Raw genomic sequence first — 19,978 nt, 5'->3', positions numbered from 1 at the left:
TTCCTATCAAATAAAGATTTTTATTTAAAGTTCTTGGGGAAAATATTTACCACTCATTCACGTTTAAAAATAAGATAGATACCAAATTCATAACCGAAAGACGATTACTATTTCCAAATGGTTGGAATGTAATGTTCAACATGATGTATAGGAACTTCTAAAATAATATCTTTTATTTTATGGTTTAATCATAAGAAAGACTATAAGAGAGATTATAAATAAGAAAGACTTTAAACCATGTTGAAAACTGCTTGAATTTTGAACTATGTAGGTTAATAATTAATGGTTAATAAAAAAGATATAACGTAATTAAACCATAGTATAAAAAATAAACACCGTAAAACGTTTTTATGCTGTCACACAGATTTATAATATAATATGTTAATCGATGTATTATTAAAAATCAATCTTATAGTATTTTAGCAATCTATATTATACTATAGTATGTTAGTGTAATATGTTAGTGGATGTATGTAGCTTATAATATAATATTAAGTAATATAAGGAAACATGTGTAGTGGCTGTATAATAATTAGGTGATGGTTGTTATAAATAATGGTTGCTAAATCGGAGTATAAAAAGGGACGTCTAATAATATGGGTTAATATAGCATTAATAGCATTAATTTCATGAGGTCCAATTTAAAAATCTACCTAGAAAAAGTTGTAATGTTTTTGTTTTAATAAGATAGATATCCAAATATTACAAATACATCCTTCGATACAAAAAAAGGCCTAAAAACAGAAAATAAATGTCGGCGTAGTCGGGACCTATGTCTAGTTTAGTTTTAAAGTTTAAACCCCCAACAATGTGTATTTGGAGTGGTAGAGATGTTAAAAGACCAGTTAGGTATTTGCAGGTGGAACTACATACTCCTGTCCGGGAATCAGCATCTAAGGAACAATGTCAGATATGTATCTCAGGGGAAAATGTTTCCGTCTTTTGTTTCCGCTGCTGTTAACTCCGCAGGTGAGACTGAGAATTTGAAGAAGGCTGAAGAATCGCTCAAAACAGTTATGTATTTGAGCTGTTGGGGTCCTAGTTGATTAGTGTATAATCTACAGTTTTGTTATTTCTAAGATGTCTTGGAGAAATAAAAATTTAAATTTAATTATGGTTTCAAAAGAAGGATGTCAATGAAATTTGTGATGTTTACTTAGGATCCAAATCAACGAGCCGATCCAATCCAAAAACATTGATCTTTTTCTTCTTTTACAAACATGATTGTAACCTTCATCCTTCTTTTGTCTCTCGTTTTATTTTCGTGCTTTTTTCTAAGGATACCTTTTCGCATCCTTGTATTTTCTTTCACACATGCCAAATACTATTCTTCTTTTGAACTTTTGAAAATATAACTACGAGAATTACTAGTGAAATAGTATTTCATGTTTTCAATATTTGTGAAACAAAAAAAAATCAATGTTATGACCTCCCCAAGGCCGTCTTTTAGCACGTGCAAGTGGAGCGGTCGAACAGGGTCCAAAATTTTAGAGGGTCCATAATTTCTTTTTGTTTTACTAATAGTTATAAATCTAAAATCAAATTTTTATAAAAAAATCAGAATGACTATATTTTAATTTAGCTTTCGTATTTATAACCAATAAATGTAAATGACAATTTTTTGTTTTGTTTATATAACCAACTAAAAGATAATAAATTAGGAAATAATTAGTATTTATATCAATTATATATTTTGTAAAGTAATAAATAGTTGTTGATCTATGTTAGAATATTCAATGGTAGTATAAAAATTTAATATTCTAATTGATTATGTTTAGGAAACAATTATCAATTAGTGATTATATATACGGAGAACAAAATATATTTTCTTCACCATTTTTAATTAAAAATAGCAAACACTAAGAAAATAAAGCTAGCATACAACTTATGTTTACAAGAAAAAAAAGTGACTTGTATAATCAAGAGTATATAGCTTACTATCCAGATTTTGTTACTCTATTATATTTATAAATTATGATTTCTGATTGTAGATATAATAAACGTAAAAAAAAACAGAAAAAGATAAATTTGATGATTTGATCGATAATTTTGCATTAAAATGCTAAATAATCAAGTTCAATGGTTAATCAATGATTTTGCATTAATAACAAAAAATTGGTGTTATTTAAATTATAAATAATTAAATTAATGTATTTATTTTATATTATAATACTATTTTGTAAAAAAATCAAAACTATTTCATATTATTAAAAGAAGTTTTTTTTTTTTGAACAGGGTCCGTGAAAAGATTGAGACGGCCCTGGACCTCCCTCACTACACTTCGAGCTAATGAGAATTTCTCTTGATATCACTTCAGGTTCTTTATGAACCGAACCAACTTCCAGATAAAATGAATCAGAAATGAAGTTAATTACAAGATTCAAAAAACTCTAATCATCGTTAACGACTCTGTAGTTTTGATGAGGGTTTTTTTGTGTTAAAAATAGAAACTAACGAATAGAATGTATATAGTTCAAAAACAAAATGTATATAGTTCATGTTATACAGTGAACTAGGTGATAACATCAGGATGAATGAACTAAAAAAAAGATTAAACTTCTAATATATATGTATTAAAAATATAAAAGTCATAGTTTTAATACTACATATTATATAATGAATGATTGAACGAAATTGTATATATCTATATAAGATAAGCTTCGTTTTTTAAAAAAAATTGTGTAATTGTTGTATAGATCATTGTGAGTGAATTTATATGAGTAATCAGAAACTTATATAAAATTAGTTATTATTTTCAAAAATAAATAAAATATATTTATATTTTACACCAGTACTATGTCATTTATATTGTACATCTTTTTATTTTTGAGAATATATAAAAACAAAAAAGGAAAGTTTGACTAAAACATGATAACAAAGTTTAGCATTAAAAGTTATTCTTTATATGATAGCATTTCACATTTATTCTAACATATGATCACATTAAATACTAAAATAACCAATTTTTCGCATAATTGGATTCTCAAAAGATCACAGTAAATACGACTATAGTAAATATTGCCGCTAAAAAAACAAAAAAAATTAGAGGTCACGACTTAAGAGGTTCGTTTCTCTTCAGCACATGTAGTCAGTATAATCCAAACTAAGAAAAAGATAAACAATATTGAGATTCAACCCTTGTAATTACATAATATGATTTTTGCTGTATTATTATATTTTTCCAGCAACTAATCGAATTGGTTGACCAACTCCTTCTTCACACTTGCATGAATCTTATCCCTCTATACATATGGAAATAAAATGTAAATTTTAAATATGTTTAAGTACATAAGATTCAAGTAAAAGACCAAAGAAGTTATACTAAACTTACATTAGAATCAATAAGCACCATTTTAATAGTGAGGCCTCCGGCAGCAGAGTATTGTTTCCACAATCGGGCAATACTCACCCTCACTCTCGACATGGTCTTAAATCGCTTCAAGTCGGCAACAGGATTAAACAATGCCATGACTGCTGTGATTGTTTGAATCTATATGGTAAGGTAGTATTGAGAAGGAGATAAGTGTGAGGAGATGTAGCTATGGGGTTGTTGTATTTATATATGTTAGGTTCTAGGTCTAGTCAAGTTTCAATCAATTAAAAGCCAGATCGAATGTTTATAATTATTTGAAATATTGATCATGGCATATCTGTTGCAAGGTTGTATCAATTATAGGAAACAAACCTACAGAAATGGATTCTCAATTAATCTATGCAAGCAATCAGTGGCAATCACATGTATATTTGGAGATTTATTCATTATAATTTGAATCACGTTTCTATTTGTTTGTAAATTTAAATGTATACAATCAAAGCCATAATACCTTATTTGGTATTAATTGGCACAAAATAAATATATGAAGATCACGTAAATCAGTCTAGGTGATAAGACTTGCGTAAATATGTCCATATCAAAAATCTTGCGTAATCACGTAGATCAGTCCATATCAAAAATCTTGCGTAATCACGTAAATCAGTCAATATCGAAAATCCATTCTCGAGATAAAGGTATGTAATAAATGGATATAATAAATCATTATGCGTTTCCAATATTAATTATAAATTGTAAATTAGCACCTTTACAATTTTTTGTTTTTGAACAAATTAGCACGTCATCTTATTGTAATTATTTTAATTATAGGTTGAAATATATCGAGGCTTATTCTGAATTAATATAATGGACCAACACAAAAATCATTTATGACTGTTGTGAACTTTGAATTTCGTAGGTCGATATATTTATTTGAAAATGTGTTATTATGGAGTAAAACAAAATTCTTGGTCTTGAATATTAATTTACGACATGTCAACCATATCGACACCATGTTTATTTTTCATACATACAATCTAAATATTGTTGAAGCTGCGTTCTAAGCGAATATATTACATAAAATATCGGATCATTACACTATCAAATCTCCTAATATATTTAGATTTTGGAATATATATACAATCTAAATATTTCACTATCAAGTCTCTTAATGTTATAAAATTCTTATTAGCGTACAAACTAATATATTTCTTACGAATATTAGTTTTATAACAAATCGTCCCCAAAATTATTACATAATGCTGATAAGAATTAGTGGTATGTGTAACAAATAATTTCGTAAATATATCGTTCACTTTATAATACCACATAAATTGTAGACATTGATATGGTAATGACCAATGGCACATTATGTAATAATTCTAATAGGTTAAGGGTTGTTTTAAAATAGGTGCAAGAATGTTGTGAGGCTGCCACGTAGGAAATGACACTCGTGTAAATCACAAATCAAGTGAAGGTTAAAATAATATAAAGGGGACATTGAACCAGAATTAACTAATTTCCTTTTATTTCTGATTTTTAGTTACTGCAACTAAGTAAAAAAGCTCTGACTGAAAATAATTCCAGCCAAATTGATCCATCAATAGAAAATTGGTCAGAAGTGATCAAAGCAAAAGAATTAACGAAGTCTTGATCTTTATCTGATTAAAAATTAAAACTTATTATGGTTTTGGACTGATTTTTACTCCATTTTACGAATTGATTAATCATCATTCCACTTTACATGCATTCTGATGTACATTCTCCAGCATAACTAGGAGTAGGAAAAAAAAAGGAACCAAAGAACCGAACCGAACAAACCCGGAAAAAATCGAACTGAACCGAACCGAATTTTATGAATTACCCAATTGGGTACTAAAATTTTATACCCAAAGAACCGGAACCGAACCATACCGAATCGAGAACCGAATAATACTCATATAAAACCGGATGAAAAATCCTTATACACTTACCTTACAAATCGTAACATGTACTTACTGGATGCTTGATGGTTTTCTTTGTTGGATTGGTGCTTTTACACTCTTATCTTTATCTCATTTTCTCTTATTATCATCTACTTTCTATTTCAAGTTCAACTAATAATTCAAGCTAGTCTTTTAGATATTTTTTATTTTCAACAGTTTGGTGTTCGGTTTTTTAAAAACCTTGTGTTTTGGATATTTTATTTTTACAGCTTAGATTTTGGTTTCTGGACGAAGAAATCGTTTGACTATTATTTTGGTATTGACTTTGATTTATTTGTTTGCAAGTACATCAGATCAATTTGGGTAAATATCATTACAAAGCAACCATTTAGAACCGAACACGATTGAAACTGTTTTTCTCGGTTCTAATATTGTTACCAAATTTCAGGAACCGAAAGAACCGAGAACCAAAAGAACCGACCCAATCTGACCCAAAATTTATTATGTTTCCTTAATGATTACCAAACTTCAAGAGCCGAAAGAACCGAAAACCGAAATAACCGACTCGAACCGAACTCCCACCCCTAAGCGTAACTAAGACAGGTTTTTTGGCGAAGTCAGAGCTCCTGTTTCTGGGAGGATTCATCAATATCAATTTGAATGTAAACATAATCTTCTGATGTTTAACTTATTATAAGTGTAAAATTATTAATTCTTCCATTCGAGATATAATACTACATTTCCCCTCAGGATGATAATAATACAAGTTTATCAATTTCGAATAGAATATTATTTTAGAATCAACAATATACCATATTTGGGTCACGTATTATTTATATACATTAAAATATTTTGAATTATATTAGGAAAAATGATTGTTGGCTACATGAAGTATTGGTCATCACATGGCTAACCATGCAAACTAAACTAATGTATACCTAGCTACAAGAAGTATATGTTATGCATGACAACATCCCTCAACTTAATGTAGTTAACATCACGAGTTTAATTTCATTCATCCCAAAATTGATGTGGAAGACAAAGACCGTTTAAATACTACATCTTATCAATTAAAATATAACCAATATGACCGCAATTTATCTAAAATTAGATTTAAAACCATGTTTTAAAAGCGTAAGAATATTTTTAACAAAATTTAATTTACAAAATCAATATGTCTTAATATTTTTTGATTAGTAGTGTTTTACCTTTTTACTTTAGTGAATTTGAAAACTATATAATTATATTATTTTGTTCCTATTAAATTTGAAAGTTATATAAGATTATTTTTTTAAATTATTTTAATCTGCTTTATTATTAAAATTTAATATAGTTCTGTAATTCATTTGATTAATTATGTGATATATACTTATCTGATAATTGTTTTATTATAAAACTTTTTTGATGTCTATTTATATATTGAATCTAATTTTATTTTTAATACAAAATTAATTAAATTAATGAATTATTTTATTTTTATTTTCATAAACAAAAATTTCATTCACTTAAACTTAGTAAAACTGTAATATTAGATTACATTTATTCTTAAAAGTATACTATTAATAACTATATACACAAGATAATATTTGGTTTAAGTTGACATCAAATAAGTTTTAAACAAACAAAATGTCAGATTGACGTTAAATAAATTTTATAATTAAAATAAATATATAATATTTTATATGACTTTCAAATTTATATAAATATAAATAATGTAATTATATACTTTTAAAATACACTAAAATAAAAATTCTAAAATATTACTTATCAAATAATATTAAAAATTAATATTAAAAATATTTATTTTGTAAACGCGGTTTAAAATCTAATTTTACATAAATTACGGCCAGGTCGATAATATTTTAATTGATGAAACGAGATATTTAAACGGTCTCTAGTTTTTGGATGAATGAAAATAAACTCGTGATGTTAATTACATAATATCATTAAGTTGAGGAATGTTGGCATTCATAACATATACTTCGTGTAACTAGGTATACATTAGTTTAGTTTGCATGGTTAGCCATGTGATGGCTAATACTTCATGTAGCTAGCCATCATTTTTCCATTATATTATTATGACAAGAATATTTATATACTCTTCTAGAGTATTTAAATATATATCATCATCTTGAACATTCAATAACCTTTAGATTACTCACAATAATATTCTTCAACTTTAGATGGTTGAATCATATATTTTCGTTATCAACATCATTATTTTCTCAATTTCAAGCGAGAATATAAGTTCTAAAATTAAACTATTATGTCTTGATCTCAATTTTATCTATATCCACGTTCATGTCTACAATCATTTTTATTTTCATTTTTCTTTTTAGTTTATCACATTCTCTTTGGGAATTGAGTATAAATTGGACGTGATTATTAATTCTTTTATCAATAATTCATTCCTCAGGGAGAAGCTATAATTCATAAAATTTCTTCAATTTCCTTTTATAATATTGTGTATATTGGAAAATATCACTTGTATGAAATATGTATTCACTAATATCCTTGCATCAGTGATATCTTTTAATGTTAATGTGTATATAAGAAAATATTAGTTACAATGAAATTATAACTTAAAAATAACTCTCAACATAATATATATTTATATATAGATTTCAGATCATGTAATCTTTAAATACAAAGATTCATAATAAAATTTAGATAATATCACATTTCGATGATCATACTTTTCCAGGAGCAAATGAGAAGTTTCCCTTACTCCAAAGAATTTATAGATCTTTATAGACAAATATTTGAACTTAATAGTCTTATAAATATCAAACATTATTTTATAAACTAAAACTCTCTCATGAATACCTTATTATAAATATAATCATCATATTTATGATTTTCTACTATCATGTTATTTAAGGAAGAGAAAAAAATTTATGGCAATTATAACTTTTTTTGTTAAGTTTTGTGTTATTATAGTTGTTAACTAAGTTTAGAAATTTTTTTAAATGTATAGATTCACTATTTCTTTTAATTTTTATCTTCATGCAAGAAAAACTTTACAAAAATATTTTATAAAATTTTTAAGATTATTTGTATTAATCAAAACATATGAGATATCCGTAACTATTCGTAAATATCCGCAAATATATGTTTATTTTCTGCATATCCGTTTTCTGAATATCCGTATTTTTTCGAAGTAAAGTAAATTGAAAAATTAGATATCCGTGACATACGGAGCAAATCACAAATATCTTTAAAAATTAGGATATCTGATTTGTGGCCAAACCTATCTATCTATAAACAAAGTTGTATTCTCGTGTGGATCTTAAACATAAATTGATCATTTCATTTGGGCTTTTCCAGTTTCTTCAAGTGGGCGGCTAGCAATTATAGTCTTAGCCCAAGAACATCAATCTTCATTTTCAACCATTTTAAGGGTTTCTTTACGTTTTGCAACTTCTGATTTAATTTTAAAGCCGACTCTAAGGTAGTCCCGATGATATTTAAACCAAACCCTTTAATTTTTTCCTTTAAGATCTTTGAGCATTACAATTAACGATAATATAAAACATTTGATCTACACATTTTTTAAGTAGACCCTTGTGCAAGTCACCGTCAGTGTCAACCATTTTCTTCTTAAATGTGAAACTCTCCTATCAATTGCAGGCCGTTTGATTTTAAACGCAACTTTTGGAACACATTTTCACTCTGAAAAGTAAACTGATGCAGAGAGGTTTTATTTTGACAAGTAAGAGTTCATTCCTGTTTTACTCCAAACGTGAGTCTAAATACCTATATCATCCACACTTTCGCACAGGTTGGTGGATAACGTCACTGAGAATACTTCAACCACCTCTTTTGTTGGGCGGTTTTGCAAACGTAGAATCTCTGACGACTTTTCCTTCTCCTATTTAATGACGTGGCAGCACTAAAAAAAGAAGAAAATGTTCTTTTATATGTATGCATATTAATGGTGTGTACACCATTTGCTGATGTGTGGCTTTATTTCTTGGCTTTTTTGCTTAATTTTTTTGTGTAAGCTTTATTACTTGTTTTATGTTATTGTTTTATATGTTTCATATTTTATGTTTGTGTAATGCTTGTGATGTAATCAATTAGTTATCTTGTGAGTGTCGGATGCAATCTGGTTTGGCCAATTGGTAGTTGTATATTTATGTGTTTCATAATTATTATTTGACGAATGCTTTACAACGAAACATAAATTCCTAGTCGACCCTCAACGAGAGAAATCAGTTGCTGTCTAGTCTCTCTCTCTCTCTAGCATCAAGTTTCCTATTCTCTAGGTACGTTTTTTATGTTTAGTTTAACTGGTTAGATTAGAGAATTAGATTAGGTCTGGAACTAGTTTAAGGAATTAGACGAAGAGATTACTCTATTTATTAACGGATTAAATTTGTCTTATTTAATTTGTTTTTTTAAACAGATTGATCGATTAATATATTTGGTAGGCAAAGACTTAGGAACAAACCGAGGTACAGGGCTACATTCCTCGGTGTGCCGAATGATCCCTCAGCTTCTAGCTCCAGTGGTGTATCCGCACCAGATTTTGTCCCTGAAAACCAATCTCAGGGAATATCACTGCAGACTCAGACTCAGCAGTCTTTGCCTCCTCCTCCCCAATTTGTGCCGCCTCCACTGTTTATCCCTCCTCCACAGCATCCGCACCATCCTCCGCAGCCTCAGCCACATCCCCAAGATGCTGCCCCACCTCCTGAACCTGCTGCAGCACCTGCAGGGAATCCGGGAGGACTTCATCCGGATTTGATGCTGCCACTGGATGCTCCGTATGCCAGGTATACGGTTGAGGATCTGCTCCAAATACTTGGTCGGAAAGGTTTACCCATCATCGATCCCGATCGACCACTGAACACAGTTTGGTAATGACTTTAGTTTATTCCTATTAATTTACAGATTTACTTTGATTTATTTTTAATTTATTGTCCGTCTAAATTTTTCAGGTTTAAGATGGACAATGAGCTGGGAAAATCTGTTTCAGATTGCATCAAATCGTACTTCACTGAACTGCATCCGAACTAGAGTCTTACACCTGACTACGTTCGAACGACTTGGTTCAAGTGTTTTGCGGTAAGTCTTAACTATTAATTTTTTTTAATATATTTTGTTTTCAAATTTATATTTTTAGTTATTAATTAATCTTTTTCAGCAAAAATGGAATTGGTCTATTGTCGTCAACGAGAAAGTCAAACAGGCTTTCAACGAGAAGGCGATTGCTCGCCTTAAGAACAATGTTGGCGACTAGAAGGATAAGTGGTGGTTTCAGGGGCATGCTGCAAAACCGATGTTCAACAGCGACTATCTGGACCGGCCTGAAGACCTATTGGACGAGGCCTTGCAATGTTCGCACGTAGAACAATTGTTCGGCGGTCCGGTTTACGCGTGATGCTGAGGGCAATTTACCATTGCCCCATACTTCTGGCCATATTTGCCACGCCGGAGTCGCCTTGAAGATGGTAAGTGTTATTTATTTACAAAATTTATAATTTTTAATTAATAAATATTTTAATTACTAATCATGAATTGTTTAAAATTTTGTATGTATGCCGCTGAGGAAGGAGAGGAACCATCCCTTGCTCGACTTTACAAGAAGACACACACCCATAATGATGGCATGTTTGTGGATGCTCGGACAGAAAGGATCCACAACTAAGTGGAGACTTGGATCCAAGAGGTCGAGACCCAGTTGACTCAAGAAAACCCAGATGCCCCACCGGTCCAGTTGTCCACCGTCGACCAGAATAAAACTTTCGAACAGGTGATTTAATATGTTTATCTACATTTTTATATATTTGTTTTACTTTATAGATATATTTATTAAATCAATCGAAATTAATTAATTACAGATTGTCTTGAAGAATAGAGGACGCATGGTCGGGATCGGTTCGGTGAACGATGTTCCCATGGCAACAGCGGCTTACGCTCCTACAAGGCAGAAGGAACATGTTCAGCTCCAGGCAGATTTGACAATTGCCAACGGAGTCATTGCGGAGCTGCAGGCCAACTATCATCTTTTCGCAAACATGTTCGACCTCATGGCAGATACAAACCCATAGGTTGTGCAGCTGTGGCGGAGTATACGTCCGCGCATTCGCCACGACCGCACTCCCCAAGAAGCGGATTTAGATAGAGAAGCTGATATCCGTAGTTCCTAGCTTCGGGATGATCTTAACCTTCCTTAATTAGGTTAATTTTCATTTTCGGTTTGTTTGTATATTTTATTTTGGATATTAGAATATTTTTAGTATATTATATTTTTCTATAAAAAATCGGTATTAAAATAATTTTTAAAAAATAATTGTTTTTAATTTTTAATTTCCGTAAAGTATTTTTTTCAATAAATACTAAATAACAATGTAAACTAGTCGTAATATTTACGAAGAGATTACATCGAATGCATATGTTATGTGGATGTAAATGATACTACGACTTTACATCGACACACGATGTAAGGTGGTCATAAATTTTACGTCTAATTTACGTCGACAGTTTACGTCAATATTACGACGATTCATTATATCTAATTTACGACTATGTATCTAGACGTAACATTACGTAGACTTTACGATGATTTATGTTACGACGACAAAGTGTCTATTCTAAAAATTGTCGTAAATTATACGACGATGGTACGTCGATTGTTAGTTACAACAGAGCTATTTGCGACAAAACATAAATTGTCGTTATGTGTCGTTAATCCATAATCCAGTCATTATGTTTCTGTTTTTTTGTAGTTACTTTGGTAACATAGGTAGTCAAATCAATTCTCTTAAACTTTCTATATATTAAAAATTGGATGTTACCATTCACTCATTCTCAAAGAATGCAACATCATGTTGCATCCCACGACAAGTCTCAAGACGCCTCTCGGATCAGAACCAAAATGGCTAACCAGCTCTGATACCACTTGTAAAGCCCCGATCGTCCACGACTAATGGGCCATCCATGCCAGCTCACTCAGCATGTGGGACTCAAACCGTCCGACATGCGATGTGAAGGCTTGAACTCATTATTTACTGACCCTGCAATCACCATATGATATTTCTCCGTGCTTTGACCTCACTCATATGGTATCGCAAATTACTTCTCGATAAGTCACCCATCATTCCACTACTACAGTACAAACACGTTTAACTCTGAATTTTTAAATGGATATACTCCCGAAAAAGTAAGTGCACTTTAGTGACTTAGATAACCAAATTAATTATCTTAACCATTTCATATATCACAATTGGGATATTACAATAAAGTTCCTATAAACTCTTAAACTCAATCTCTTACGACTTTCCATTTCTGTAGCACTTTCTACTAGTACACAAAGGTTGCATTCATGTATGTATAAAGAGGGCCTAAGTTTACATTTTCTCTTTTTGCAAAGTTGATTGCAAACATTAGCACAGCACTACCATGATTGAAGAGTAAGAACATAATGTCAGTGTATTTATATAGGCGAAGATATGAAGTTACAAATCAATCATTTTGCGACCTAAAAGAGTAATGTCATAGCAAGAGTCTATACCAAAATTTCTAAACCATAAACCCTACAGACAAGTGAATAATGAAAATTAACAAAATAATTTATTAATTTTAATATGCTAATATTTAATTTATCCAGCTGATAATAATTTTGTATATGTTGATCTTGTTAAAAGGCATAGTTTTTCTCACCATTAAAGAAGTTTATCCAAATGTAGTTGTTTTACATTTTTGATATTTTTAAATATTCATTATAGAAATTAAATTAATAAATTACAGTTGATATTCAACACACAGGCCCGTCTCAAATAATATATGGATCCTGGGCTAAAAAATATTTTCCCATACAGATTTTTTTTTCAAAAAATATTGGACCCTAATTTGGGCTAGAAAAAGTTGAAAATTGTAGTGGACCCTGTGCCAATGCACCCCCAGCACATGCAACACATAGTAACAAATTATTATCTCTGTTTTATATTTTGGATTTATTGATATTCTTATTTTTAAATATTTTATTTCAAACTTATTATGTTTAAATAATATGAAAAAGAGGAAATTAATTCCTCGTATTTAAAAAAAAAACATTCCCTAGAAATATAAAAACTAACATACTTATTTTCACATTTGTAAGTGTATATTTGACATTTACCTATAGGCTATAGTTTCTAAGAATGTTTATTACATTTGTTTGAGTCATTATGTTGTGTGATCTTTGCTATATAGGAATTTGAAACGATATTGTTTCCGTATGTTGTTTTGTAACATAAATTATTCTTCATCCCTGTTTGGAAACATATTTATAATTCAGACGTCCTTTGTTCTACCCATGTGAGTTACGTATCAAGCCGCAAGTGTCTGCCGCGCTAGCTGCCATTCCCGCCATCACTATTATGGGGAATATATGTAGTTATAACAACGGATCGGAGAATGGGTTCTACTCATGAACTCAACATTACCAGTGCCGGTCCTGAGATATTCATGGTCCAATACGAAATACAAAACTGAGGCCCTTAGAAAATATATAAAAAATCTGTCGATAAAAGGCTCAAGTCTATAATAAGAAAATTACGATATCTTCAAAACTAATAAAAATTATCAGTTCTTAAATATAGATTTTCTTGTATTTATTTCCTATAAAATTATTCATCTGATTCTCGTAATTAAGGCTCTTGATCATATCTTTTTCAATCGACAATATAGCTAAACTATTCAATTTTTGTGAAATAGTTGACCGTAAATAAGACTTAATCAACTTCAGCTTCGAAAAGTTTTTTTCGGCTGAAACAACTGAAACCAGAATTGTAAACATTACTAGAAGTGTAAAAGAATGTTCGCTAAGAAAAAAAATTAACTTAGAAGATAACTATTCTTTTTTTTTTGAGTAACCAGAAAAAAACTATTCTAAATCAGTTATTTTCTTTTTTGTTGTCATCATAATATTTTTCCATTATTTCTTATCTTTCAACTTACTCATGTTTAATAATATAAAAGATGTCCACGGCCCACCACCTTCCTTATTTATAGACAATATACATCAATACACATAACAAATTTCTATATTTATAAGTAATACAAATGAAAAAACTAGGCCCTAAAATTTTATCAAAATAGTAGGCCACATACGGTTGCATCTAATGTTTGTGGTCAAAGCCGGGCCTGAACATTACATTTCAAATATTACATTTAAATACACATCTTTAAGTGGACTACTTCGTAGTTCATATTTGTGATCGGTTAACTGGTTGACTACCCTTTCTTGAACTCGAGTTTAAACTGGAATTGGCGTTTGTTCTTCAATATCTTTACGTCAACTTGACTTAAGGTTATCTGCTCATTTGAGTTAATTATTTGTTTCTTGTTTTAGCTTTTTATTACCATTACCTTTCTTATGCCTTGAGCAGTCTAGTCTTTCATTTTTTAGTTACCAATCATTCAGAAACTAAAGTATTATCCAGTCTACAAAATATTTCCATTGTGAATTTTGTTCATATATACTCATAGGTGGACTCCTTGTTTGTATTCTTGTCTCTAGAATCTAAGTGTGGAATCACTCGTTTCTATTGGCTTACAGATAAGAACTTGTCGATTCAAGTCTGTTATTTCTTGTGTGATTGTGGATTCAGTCACAAATCTCCATCTTCATCTCTACCAACAATCATGTTCCGCATTCACGCTTGGAATCTCTTCACTGTGTTGTAATCATAAGTTTTTTTGGTAGATTCCAATCTTGCATCACAAAGTCACCATTTTTCTATGGAGCATGTTCTCACTTCACTTCTACGAGGTTACAAGTCACAGTTTCAAGAAAAACAACATACAGTTTATAATGTACCAAAACATCATCAAAAGGCAAAGTTTTTTGTGCTTTTTAACCAAGTCTGCAGTTACAACAAGCATCAGATGTCCCTGTGCTGTTTAGTCCATTCTCTTGTGCTTCTTCAGAAACCTCTGTACAATCGTTGTCACCTTCTTGGCCATCATCGATGTGACTTGCTATTTCGCTTACTGACTGGGACTCTGGTTGAGCTGAAGCTCCTCCTCCATCAGAGTTGCCGATGGAAGAGACAGTCTCTGGGTTTTGCTGGGACGGGTCTACAAAAGATTTTGGGATAAGAGAGAGACGGCAAAGAGGGCAAGTTGTGTGCGAAGTGAGCCAAAGATCAATACAGTCCAGGTGAAAAGTGTGCCCGCATGGTGGGATTTGTTGAAGCTTCTCATTTGCTTGGTAGTCCGCAAGGCACACTGAACATCTGTAGTCAAGTCAAAAGTCAAATCAGGTGATTCTTAATTCTAATTTGTAATTTCTTTTGTTTCGGCTCTTCAAACGAACAAAGAAATAAACAATAAAGTAGTTTCGTTAGTTTATGAGCTATCCATATTATAAGGCCAATAATTATCTGTATATATAATGACAATAAGAACTATTCTAATCTCGAAACCGAAATTGCACCATGGAGTTTTGAACTAGATCATGATCTCGTTTTGGTTAAATTCTAAAAAAAACGTAGACAAAAAGTAGATAGGTAGATCACGATTTGTTTATTTTTCAGCTTAAAGTAATACCTAACGGTTCCGATTCAATTTTGACCAGAGAACACATTATCCATTTCACAGTCACAAAGTTCGTAAGGGACAAGTAACTCAACACGCAATGGATAATAATAGAACATATCACGTACCATCTCTCGATTACTTTCTATCACTAACTTTTTTTGATAAGCCTTTAAAAATATCTAGAAAAAAACATTCTTGAGAAAAAAATATGAAAACTCAATCAATAAGGAAAAATGAAAGAAAAATGAAAACTCACTGTGAATCATTTATTGAGAAACTCTCTTTGAAGATGACAATGGGAAGCATCTCTCTCAATTCTTTGCTCAGCCCTAATTCAGCCTGTCCATATTCGTTTGGACCAATCGTTACAGAATTAAACTCATCAAATATTAATATAAGAATAAATAGAGGGGATAACCTCTTTATAAAATCCCACAATAATCTACCAAATCGACAAAGACAAAAAGATTGAGTTGTTACCTTTGAGAGATTGTTGGTGGAAACAAAGCTACCACCGCCACGCATACCAAGAGAAGACCAGTCGACGCTGCTGCTTCGTCGACGTAGATAAATGACGTAGAAGACAAAGAGGACGATAAATGTGAAGCAAATGGGAACGGAGAAGATGAGAGCGTGGTACAGTTTGAATTGTTGCACGGGTTCAATCGAGCTCGTGTCATTAGTTGTTTCGGGAATTGGGTTTTGGTTTGGGTCACTGTAAGACATCTCAAGATTTGAAAAAATATATAAACCCACAAAGGGAAAAAGATACAAGTCTTGTTGGTTTGTGTAAGAAAGTGAAGAAGAGATAGAATCTCAAGATTCTGAATAGGTGAAGCAATGGTGATAAGATGTGAAAAAGATGGATGGGAAAGTTTCAGGTGTTTATTTATTTCTTTAAAGAGGAACATGTCAAGAGAAAATGATAATTAATAGAATATTACTTATTGTAACAAATCAATTAAATTACAAAACATCATAGCAACAAAATATACACATTGTCATAAAAAAATATTTCTGTCAACCTATGGTTATGAAAGGTATAATGAAATTATTTTGCTAAATTTAAAAGTTTAGTCAAAAAAAATATTTTGCTAATAAATGAGAGTTTATGTTTTTTTTTAACACTGGATATATTATGATATTACAAACTATGAGATATATTACAGACAATTCTACAGCAGACAATTTTACCTGCCTTATGAGGATTCACGTCTGAATGCATTACCTGAGCCACTTTATCGGATTCATACTAGCCAATATTTCTTGCGCCATGTTGCAGATCTCTTGTAAACCGTTTCTCCATTAATTCGCATAATACAGTTTTCTATGGGATTGAAACCCAGTTTTTTCGGTGTAGAAATATTAATGAACATTTGGTCAAACCACTTGAGAAGGGGACTTCCACCAAGTGAGAGTTTATGCTTACTGTTATGTTAGGTGGGTAGATGTTTTGATTCATCACACTGTTATATTAGGTGGGTAGATGTTTGGATTCATCACGCACACGGGTGGAGCTATTTGTGAAAACAATAATACATGCTCTGTTTTTTTTTTTTTGTTGCAACATACAATACATGTTCTTTTATATTTTTTTTGTTTTTATTTGATTTTCATTATTCTACAATCTACATTAACTGCTTTTGGCTTTTCATTGTTTTTTTTATAACGACTGTTGGCTTTACATTGATTATTTGAGGTAAAAGTAACGGAGGAAATTGTTTGACAGAAAAACGGTAATAGAAGAAATTTAATTATATCGCTGGAACTAGAGAAATAAAAATGATTTTAATCCATAATTATCTATTCTGTAATAATTTAAGAAAAAAATATTCTTAACTATCATTTAATTCATTTTAAAGTTGACGACTTCTTTTTAACCATTCTCAATTAGAAAGATATTAATTAACAGTATTAAAAGATAACTAAAAAGTATACCCGATTTATATGAAAATAACAAAATAAAAAATATTATTAATAATAATAATAAGTAGAGTCATCAACTACTTTAAACTAATTAAAGACCTATAAAACCGTTTATTTATACTTCATTTTATATTAGGAATTTAATTAGTCTTTCCGCTACCACATGTAAACTTTTTGTTTGCAAGTAGTAACGGTTGTTAACCTTTAACAAAAAAAATCATAAAAACAATATAAATCACTTCACATAGTTTATCATATTGTCTAAACCTTCCAAAATGCAATTTTTTAGATTTTGTGGTTGTTGATAGTTGGTAGATCAACTAACAATATTTTTTTTGAAAATTCTCTTTAAATTTAAATTATTTTTTAATTTATATTCACTAACCAATATCATAATTTATGTTATAAGAACTTTAAGTGACATGAAAAATCTCTTTAAATAATAAAATTTGATTCTCAATATTTTCTAGTACCAATATCAAAATTTCATTTTAAGAACAAATATCTAGTATTTTTGGTAAAAACAATATAATTTTTAGATTTGATAGAAGATATAATTTCTTGTTCGCGAAAACCTGGTTTTATATTAAAAAGGAAGTGAAACAATTTGTATTATTTAATCTTATTTTCTTAAAATTATTTTATTATATGAGATATAGTAATTAACAATGTTGAAATTTGTGACTTTAAGAGCAACCACAACGAAAGTATCGAAGGGAGCATGTTCACATTAAAATATTAAAAATTGGAAATATATAAGAGAGGAGATCAAATGCATCCCGTTTAAGAGTTCCAACAAAAATATGTGACATATTCTTTTCATATATGGCATTTAATGATTGGTTTATTTTAAAGTTATGACATAAATTTTAACTATCAATTTAATATATATTACAACTATTAATATTAGATCTGTTAAAAACTCTTAGGAAAATACCATACATTTTAGGTGCTCTAAAGTTTTAGTTTATCCACCACATCAAAAGATAAAATAATTTTAGTTAAGAGAAATTATATTGTCAGTAAAAATAAGGGTAATAAAGAACTTTTGCTTGAAAGAAATGTGTCTTACCAAAAAAATAACCTGAATGAATAAACCCAATACATCGAATTCTGGTTCAAACTCCATTGGCTACACATATATGAATTATTGCTTTCGGTTCATTTGAATGTCCAAGAAATAATATATCCGTGGATTTTATTTCTACCCGAAGGATTAGATTTGTATATCTAATAGATCCGGATTTAATTCTTTTAATTTCGAGAAAAATTAACTCAAGTAATTGTAGTTTTAAAAAGTATAGTTGTAACTGAATGCTAACAAAATGAATAAATATAATTAGAAAACGATAATTAATGGAATTCAATGGAATATAATTGTTATTCCATTTTATTGCAGCTGATGAAGTTTTTGTGGAATGAGAAAGAATTAAGCATTTTGTAAATTTTTATTCCAAATAAATGAATTACAGTTGCACCTTATGTCTCAAAGTATTTTTTTCTTATTTCCCACTGTAATATTTATTATGTTAATGACAACAACATCAAAAAATACATACGACTTATCTGAACTTATAATTTTTAATGTCAATATGTTTCATTTTATAAACATAAAAATAAAAATATGGATGATGAAACACATCAGCTTTGATGTTTCCCATGGACGCGGAGATACGCAGATTTGCCTTCTCGCTCTGCTTTTTAGTTTTGTCAACGTACGTTGTTGGTACGAACCAAGAGACATTTTCGAATCTTTTGATTCTTTCCTTTTTGACACCGTCATTGTCAACTTCTAAAGTCAACTGCTTTTCATTTAACTGCTGACATATACCCAAGAATGTTATATATCTCAAGAGGACAGTAATGAGGCCAATCTTCAGCTTCTTCATTTGCACAAAAACAAGTTTGTTATGAACAAACTACCCAACTACCACCATAAGAACTAATCTATTCAGATAGCAAACGAAATCTCTAGAAACCGATTACAATCGCTACAGTTTAATTTCAGTTAACCTAGGCTATAACAATTGCCAAATCCCCATTAAAGAAACCCAATTCTACAATTCAATTTCTTTAAAAGAAAAATGCCTAAAATCTGAAGAACAACCCGGTTATAGACTATAGGAAGGTGAGGGCAAATCCTAGGCCTGGGTATCTGGGTCTTCGGGTCGGGTTCGGGTCGGGTCTTGTCGGGTCCAGGTTTTTCGGGTCTTCGGAAATTAGACCCATATGGGTATTTATAATTTTCGGGTCGGTTCCGGGTCGGGTCTTGTCGGGTCCGGGTCGG

General features: G+C 30.4%; 1 protein-coding gene across 1 annotated transcript; it reads right to left on the bottom strand.

Moving 5' to 3' along the window:
* Positions 1 to 14,938: 14,938 nt before the first annotated feature.
* Positions 14,939 to 16,629, bottom strand: LOC108840482 (RING-H2 finger protein ATL7). Its single transcript, XM_018613311.2, has 3 exons — positions 16,246 to 16,629; positions 16,022 to 16,104; positions 14,939 to 15,461 (listed from the first exon to the last, which is right to left on the bottom strand). The coding sequence occupies exons 1-3, from the start codon at positions 16,489 to 16,491 to the stop codon at positions 15,080 to 15,082; spliced, it is 711 nt and encodes a 236-aa protein (XP_018468813.1). The 5' UTR covers positions 16,492 to 16,629; the 3' UTR covers positions 14,939 to 15,079.
* Positions 16,630 to 19,978: the final 3,349 nt, after the last annotated feature.

Source organism: Raphanus sativus, chromosome 2 (assembly GCF_000801105.2).
Source record: "Raphanus sativus cultivar WK10039 chromosome 2, ASM80110v3, whole genome shotgun sequence".
NCBI classification, from domain to species: Eukaryota; Viridiplantae; Streptophyta; class Magnoliopsida; order Brassicales; family Brassicaceae; genus Raphanus; species Raphanus sativus.
Note: the sequence above shows the minus strand (reverse complement) of the source record. Positions and strands in the feature narration are given on the sequence as shown.

Bases quoted from the DNA above. Each gene is read 5' to 3' on its own strand.
- LOC108840482 (XM_018613311.2), bottom strand. From the start codon at position 16,491: ATGTCTTACAGTGACCCAAACCAAAACCCAATTCCCGAAACAACTAAT. The intron at 16,105-16,245 runs GTAACAACTCAA...GAATATGGACAG, and splicing joins CCACCAACAATCTCTCAAAG to GCTGAATTAGGGCTGAGCAA. The intron at 15,462-16,021 runs GTGAGTTTTCAT...ACTTGACTACAG, and splicing joins TTCTCAATAAATGATTCACA to ATGTTCAGTGTGCCTTGCGG.